The following is an 8,105-nucleotide window of genomic DNA, read 5'->3' on the forward strand; positions in this document are numbered from 1 at the left end:
TGACCATAATGTTATAACGCCCCCACAGCTAAAGGGCGAGTATGTTCGATGATGGGATTCGACCCGACGACCCGGATGTTGCGAGTCGAGTACCCTAAACATCAGGTATGCCTTTTATTTTGGGAAGAATCTTTAAGCTTAAACAATGTTAATTTCTCACGGCAGCTGCGACAGACAAAGTCGAGAATTGCCCCACCAAATTTGAGGCGATATATCTACTTAATGGTATTTTTGAAATTGTTTGTACCCTATTCAGAAAACTGGTTCACGTGCTGTCTAAAAGTGAGCTAACCCGGTTATATGAAACGTACTTCTTATGTAAGACTAAAAGATCGTTTTTGTTACAAATGTTCGTCCCAAAGAAGCAGACGTGCTCCAAAATGTAACGATACATCGTGTTCGCCAAAAGGCACTTCCCTATCACCATCTTAATTAACTCATTATGAGATTCAAGATCGTAACTGTGTGTAACAGCATGGCCATCTAACACTGTAACAATGTCACTTGTTTCTAAACTTGCATTTCTCTAGATTTATAACGCCACGTGTCCATCCGTAAAGATTTATATATATGTATATGTATAATTCAACGGTGCTAATGTAGTAAATAAATGAACGACAACAGAAGCCAATGAATGGAATATTTCTTTGAAATGGACAATTTTAAAGCTTCAAAAGTTTTTTCAACGGTAAATTATTAATTTTATGAATCCATATTACTGTGATAATATGTTATTTAGTACAGTAGTGGTTAAAAATCTCATTCAATTTATTAACACCAGGTGTCGGAATTGTGCTGATCACCGTTAGCGGAATTGCCTGGAAACTGACGTCTCATGATGCTCCATCTTGCAGAGCAATGCTAGGCTTACAGTCAGACAACCCAGAACCCAACAGAAGGTTCGTGCCTCGAGTGCCCCCTTACGGACGTCCGCACCATCCGTATGGAGGTAAGTGGTAATAATGTTTTATTCTTCTTTAAGCTAACTAACTTATTTTATGCTTCATAATTTAAGTTACTTCTGTTACATTCAACACTTATTATTTATGGTCAAGCGAACATAAAAAAAAAATTATCTTTAATAGCTTGTTTTCATTGACGTACAGCCTCTCAAACGTATAGTTTGTGTTATCATGTGTAATTATTCAGAAGTTGTCATATGGAAATTGAATCTTACATATTTATTTTGGGTATTTAATTGTTATTCTAAATGTTAAATTCAGCAAGCTATTATTATATTATTTACGTTTCCATTAATTTTCTTGAACGAAAAACAAATTCCACAGAATAAACACCTTTCCATTTGTTGTTTAATTAATTCCAGTCACGTGGTGGAGGTGTAACCTTAGAATCCTCTCTAACCAGAAGAGTTATTGCGAGATTTCTCTGTAGTTCTGTTGAACTCCAACTTGGTGGTTGTTATACGTCAGTACTTTCACTCGTGAATAAATGTTTCATATTTTATATAGAATACTTTTTCGTGAGCGAACCAGTGTTTTTATTGTCGTGACATATTTTCAGTCTCCAAACAGTTAATTATCGACGGAAGTAAAGATGGGATCATATTATTAGACATAAGCTCTTCACAACACTGCTGCGCTGGTTGAACCAACATTTACAATTGCGTTATAACTTGATTCAATACTAACTTCTGTGTTATTACTTCATTCAGTGGCACAGCGTTATGTCTACGGACTTACAACGCTAGAAACCAGGTTTTGATACCCGTGGTGGGCAGAGCACAGATAGCCCATTGTGTAGCTTTGTGCTTAGCTTCAAACAAACAAATTTCATTCAATATTTGATTCAGTACTTACAGCTGCATCCTTTGGTGAATGAGAGACATGATAGGTAGTGACTCCAGCTAAGTTAGAAGGCGGAGTAACTCCATTGTAACTATATATATATACAGGACTGAACTAGTGGCCAAACCTGTGGTATTATCACACCTGTTCTAAATGTTGGAATGATATTATTCTTATGTTTCTAAACAGATCTAAATAATCTTACATAACATGAAAAACAGCCATTTCATATTAAATTTAGATGAGGATAAATTAGCATTCAAAAAATTGTAAACTTATTGCACTTCTCTTTGTTGAAGGGGCAAAACATATAATAAACAGGGGAGGCTGGGGACGAAACTAACTTACGTTTGTATATATTAATCTGAAGTAGGGTTTGAAAGTTGTTGGATAATTTTAGTGGTGAATTACTCTTTACAGGTACAGGGCTACATCTGGTGACTTAAGAGCCTATAGGCAAGCAGAAACTTTTAAAGAAACTGTGAGCTGGGATTTGAATCCCTCTTTGGGAGGAATCTTATTTTCGATTAATTATAACATAATATACCATATTAAAATCTATTGTATATATCTGTTATTCAGAGGTTTAGTACAGTATATTATAACACCTTTGAATATACAAATCTGCAAGTCACATGACAACCACAACAGATATAAAGTTACAATGAAACGTTTGTTTGTTTGTAATTAAGCACAAAGCTACACAATGGGCTATCTGTGTTCTGCCCACCACGGGTATCGAAACCCGGATTCTAGCGTTGTAAGTCCGCAGACATACCGCTGTGCCACTGGGGGGCACAATGGAACGGAAGTTATGAGAACTACATTTTGACATTGGTGATCCGTAGGTAATGTGATGCCACCTAAAATTGATTGCTTTTGGGAAGGGTATATAACAGCCTTTTCTGACTTAAAATATTCGTACACTCAGATCATAAAGATGTGTTCAGATTGGGGAGTTAGAATTTCCAATATCCCTTCTATTTAATAGCATTGGAAAATAAAGGGAGGGGTGGTGTGTCTTGGACATGACAGATTGACGAAGGAGCCTTTTACAATGAAAAATATGCTGCAGGGCTGTTGTTAAGATACACAGTCGTCAAATAGAGTGGAGGTCGCGACATGAACTGTAACGATGTGGTGAGGCGCAAAAATCGTTTTAATATAACGTACTCAACCTCTGCAATTTAAGAATAATAATTATTCAAAGAGTAATAAAAAATTTATTCTGTTTTTGTCATTTTTCTCCTTGCTCTTTTCCAGTATCAAATGCATGTGTTTTCTTAGAGCAAATACACACTGGGCTATCTGCTGTGTCCGCAGAGGGGAACCAAACCCCTGATTTTAGCATTGTAAATCCGAAGACTTACCACTGTCCCATTTAGGCTTTAATCATTGCAGTTTACCTAATTATTAAGTACTTAATAGTATGGATCTACAAGGTCTCCAGATAATTCACGAGCCGAAAAACCACCCTGTTGAATTCTTAAGCGAAAAACCAACCACTCAAAGTATTGGTTCCGATATATTATGCGCATATATACTAATATACTAATAATACATTTCCAATATAACAATTCAAAATTTTCTAAAACAGTAACTTTTTTCATCTACTACCAATCTACCTACATGATCACATCAGCGGGGCTAGCCTCTAGACGGCTGGGACTTTCGCTACATGATTTCCCCAGCTTACTTGACTAGTCTTTGGGTATCAGCTTTTGATATTCCGATAAAAATCCATAAACACACAGATATAATATAAGTAGTAAAGATATCATGCACGTACTTAAATATCATTAAGCTACAGTGTCTAAAGGTAAAGTATATACCCTGTACTGGTATAATATAAAACGTAAACAAACAAGAGTATTGAAAAATTAAGAATTTTCAAATGAAGTAGGGATCCTGCTACAACAAGTAATGAAACAAGAATTAAAACCACAAATCACAAATTTAATCCCTACTCCAGTGGCTTTAAACACTTATCTGTAGGCCAAAGTAAAGATTACATTTTATACATTTGTGATCGTGGTTTCAATTTTTGTAAAAGTTATAGCTATCTGAGATATGGTTATACTGAAAGTTTATAGATGTTGTGTCCATTCCACGAACATACACAAACTGAACAAATGAATAGAAAACACAAAAAAGCAAAGTGATACTACTTGGATAGATTTTAAAACGATTTTCAATCCCTACTTTGGTTGGCAAATTTATACTGCTTCATTTAGCTATACGTATCACAATGCCAACCAAAGTAGGAATTAAAAATCTTTTTAAAATCTATCCCAAACGTATCACTTTACTTTTTGTACTTTTTATTGTAGGATATAGTTTGTTTTGAATACTTCTTATAGCAATTCTACGAATAACCAACGATCCCTACTTTCCGTTAAAATTTTATTTTTTTCCCCTATGTATTTTAAGACTCATACATAATTGGACAAAAGTATTAGTTTGCATGAAATTGAAACAAGCAGCAACATAGATATAAGAAAGGGGGAGACATGTACTCTTCATTTTTTATATTGTTTAACTTACCTACTATTACATTATCTTCTTAAAGGATTTTCTCTTTTTTTTTGAATAATGTCTGGCTGACCCCTTTATTCTAATGTTCCTTTTTTTTGTACGTGTAACATGTTTGCTTGTTTGTTGGATTTCACGTGAAACTACGCGAGGACTATTTGAGCAAGACGGCCATATTTTTGAGGTAATAGACTATAGGAAAGGCAGTCAGTTTTGCTAATTATCGTGCTTCTCTTGTCCGGTGGGATTTGACTGTCACTCTTATAACGTACCTACGGTCCTAATGAGCGCGATTTGAGGAGGGGGGGGGGTAACGGGACACAAACCACGAAAACAAAGCAGCAACATAAATATAAAAGGGGGTACAAGTTCTCCCTATATTTTTTCTGTTTAACTTACCTACTATTATATTACATCTTTAAGGGTATATATATATATATATATGTTAAATGGTATCTTTCTATGGTTACACCCTTTGTTCCAACGCGTCATGTTTTTTAGCAAAAGGTAATGGTTATAGCCAAGTTCTTTGATTTTCTTCGTGTGTGGTAAAATAAGAATATTGGATGTGGTAATTTACTTTCAGTGCACAATAGAGGTAACTTTTTGTTTTCAAATGCGCCACATTTTAAGTACCTCTGTCATTGTTAAATCTCTTGTACCTCCTTTTCTTTAATTATGTTTTATAAAGACTGCTTTAATTTTCATTGTGTGTTTTTTTTTTTTTTCATTTATCTGATATACGTTGAGGTTAACTTTGAATTGGGTGTTTCTTGAGAGTCACTGGCAATGAAATATTTTGAAAACTACTCAAGAAACAGTAGTATAGGGCCAATGTCATGAACATACTCCCATATGGGTTGGCACATTTTCAAGGTTTAATTTAAGATTTCCTAATATATTACTACGCCTTAAGCTTGTTCTGTTATTTTATTTTTTCTGCTATGAAAGGATTGAATATAATGTATTTTGTAATTACTCCTTTTGTTTTTCTTGTTAAATTCCCGAAAGTATTACTTTTTAAATGGATATTTAGAATGTAATAAGAAAGATTGATAGCATTTTCGATTTTTTTTTCTTTTTATTAGATTTTATTTTTTAAGATTAACACGCATGTAGTTGTTATCTTTAGAATTAGTATGATCAATCAGGACGTCTTCTTAATCTTGTAGCTATGATGTATCCTGAATTTCAACACCGCCCCCCGCCTCCTTCGTATCAAGCTTCCATGCAGGAATATCGCTTAAGGTTGCTTCTTCTAGATCGTCAACAGGGGGCAGCATCGTCACTAGTTTCCCCGCCTCCTACGTATCGTTCACACTCAAGTAGCACTTTACAAAGGTAACCTTTTTCTTGCAGCTATATTTTTTATTTCTTCATATTCAGACATTTACTTAAGATGTATTTTGGATAAACACCAACCGACCAGTGTTTCACTTTATTCCTTTTTATGTTTACCTTAGGAAAAAACAAACTAGATAAATAAAAAAGTGGCAATGGTTAAATTTTGATCCAACATTTCAATTTTTTTAAATTACAAAAACGCTAGTACAATGTACCTTATGTAAGAAATATTCTTTGGAAATAGTTCATTTATTTACAGAATTCAAACTTCAATCCTTAACTCGTATATTTTTTCAACTTGGTGTTTTATGTTCTCCAAGATGTTTTTTTTTCTCTTAGTGACCTAATTAGATAACTAACAGTGAATTGTGTTGGAAAATAATTAATTTAACCGTGTTTTGCAAGAAACCCTAGTTACCATAGTAATGACACACTAGGTTCCAAAGCACGCATTTCATTTGATAGATAAAAAGACAGGTGGTTTTAGATATCCTGCTAGAAATTATCATACGCTTTCTAAGTAAAATAAATATCAAATTTGTAAAAGTATTAATCCAGGTAATATTAAATAAAATATTTATTAAATCTATGTTTCTTTGTTCTAGGCCACCCCTCAATATGGTAGAACGAGATCATAGTCGCCCTCCTAGTTATAGGTCGCGAGCTAGTTCAGGGGTGGCGCTCCGAGCAAGTTCGGACACTTTAGAATCTCATCGAGCTCATGAAAATAGTGCGACTCGAGCTAACGCTAGTCATAGCCGTAACCCATCACTAACTCTAAGCTTTCTCTCTCACGAATCTCTGTTTGTGGACTCGAATCACTCCCGCCCAATAGAACAATCTCAGTCAAACCAAGTTGCGGAACTACGGACACCTTGTGGTGAGAGTAGAAACTATGAACTGGACGAAAGTCCTGTGTCGCAAACTGAATCTCAGCACGACACAATTCGAACTATGTGGGACTGCGGTGAGCAGAGTGTGCGAAAGAACGTGGATATCAACAGGGTTACCATCGTGCAAACTACTGACTCTTCTCAAGTGCTTAACCAAGATGCTGTGATTGTTTCTGTGAATGGACAGAGTCTTAGATCACCGGTTTCGCCATCTAGTGGCAACCAAGGAGAAGTGCAAATCTTAGCACATGTATAACTTCGGAAGTATGTAGTTTCAGTAAAGCTCAGGTTACACAGTTGGCTTTATTTCATCTTTTGCGTTGCTCATGAACAATTATAACAAGACTAAATATAAGGTTCGTTCTTCACAACTGTTAAAGATATGCATAAAATACCTTACAACTAAAAGCTGACAGTTTAACAAGATTGAAATACTGAATTAATGTTTACATAGTACTTTATATCCTAATGATAATTTCGAACTGCTGATTCTAATTATGTGATGGTTGTGAGAATTGATACGACGAATGAGCACGAAATATATATTTTTAAAGTAAATCATTTACTAACCTCGTTTATATATAATTTATACGTTTGACACATTACTTAGTGCAAACATTCTTATAATTATACTACTGATGTAAAATACCCGTGTATAGGTTTTACTATAATTCGTGTTTTATAATCCCTGAATATATGTCATTTGTGTTATAGCCTGAGTGCATTGTATGCAAAATTGAAAGACATTGTCATTCGTATTGTAATAAATCCTTAGATACAATATGAAAACAAAATTAAACGAAACCAAGTTTTAACATTACTAGGGTTAATAAAGTACACATACAGTTTTACTCGTGTTTTCATGGAATCAAATTTGATGTGCTCCTTCGATTTGGATTTTTTTTTAATCCAGATTCTATCAACTGTTTGTACAGTATTGTTTTAAATGGTGCACAATGAAACTGATAGAAACGTTCAAGCTACGAGTTTTAAAGTACTAGCATTGTTTTACAGTTGAACAGGAGTTGAAGTGTCTTTCTAAGTTTTATTAGCTTAAAGTTTAGTCTTTTAGCCTCAAATTGAAGCGTTCAAAGAGCGCATGGTTTACTACTGACTCATAATTGTATTTTAGTGACACACTACAGAGAATTGCCAAGAGTAAAAAAAAATAACATTTTTGTGGAAAAGTAAAAAAAAACACTTTTCCACAGAAATAAACAGTCTGTAAAGCTCCAAATTTTGGTGCCCATCAGTGGAAAATTTTCTCAACTAGGAAATGGGCATGCTGATTTCCATGAGCTCATATTGTAGTAAATCAGCGTTCGGCATTTTGGTGGATATGTTGATACTTACTTTGTTCTCGTTTACACAATAGTAATCGCCTGAATTAAGGAATTACCAGATCAGGCGTATGGAGGAAATGTTGTATTTAGTATAAATGATGGTTTGTTCTCAACTCCAGTGTAACTTTGACGATTACCGTGATTGGGTATTTAGAAGAAAATTTTTTCCCGATTATTCATTTTTAAAC

General features: G+C 34.5%; 1 protein-coding gene across 2 annotated transcripts in view; it reads left to right on the top strand.

Moving 5' to 3' along the window:
- Positions 1–6,870, top strand: part of LOC106476617 — a 94,649-nt gene extending 87,779 nt beyond the window's left edge. For both annotated transcript variants that reach the window (XM_022381329.1, XM_013937265.2), the window contains 3 exons: positions 782–949; positions 5,510–5,678; positions 6,287–6,870. In XM_022381329.1, the coding sequence (XP_022237037.1) occupies positions 782–949; positions 5,510–5,678; positions 6,287–6,830 (881 nt within the window). In that variant the 3' untranslated portion in view covers positions 6,831–6,870. The remainder of the gene's footprint in view (positions 1–781; positions 950–5,509; positions 5,679–6,286) is intronic.
- Positions 6,871–8,105: the final 1,235 nt, after the last annotated feature.

The sequence above is a fragment of the Limulus polyphemus genome, unplaced genomic scaffold, assembly GCF_000517525.1.
Source record: "Limulus polyphemus unplaced genomic scaffold, Limulus_polyphemus-2.1.2 Scaffold157, whole genome shotgun sequence".
Classification (NCBI taxonomy): Eukaryota; Metazoa; Arthropoda; class Merostomata; order Xiphosura; family Limulidae; genus Limulus; species Limulus polyphemus.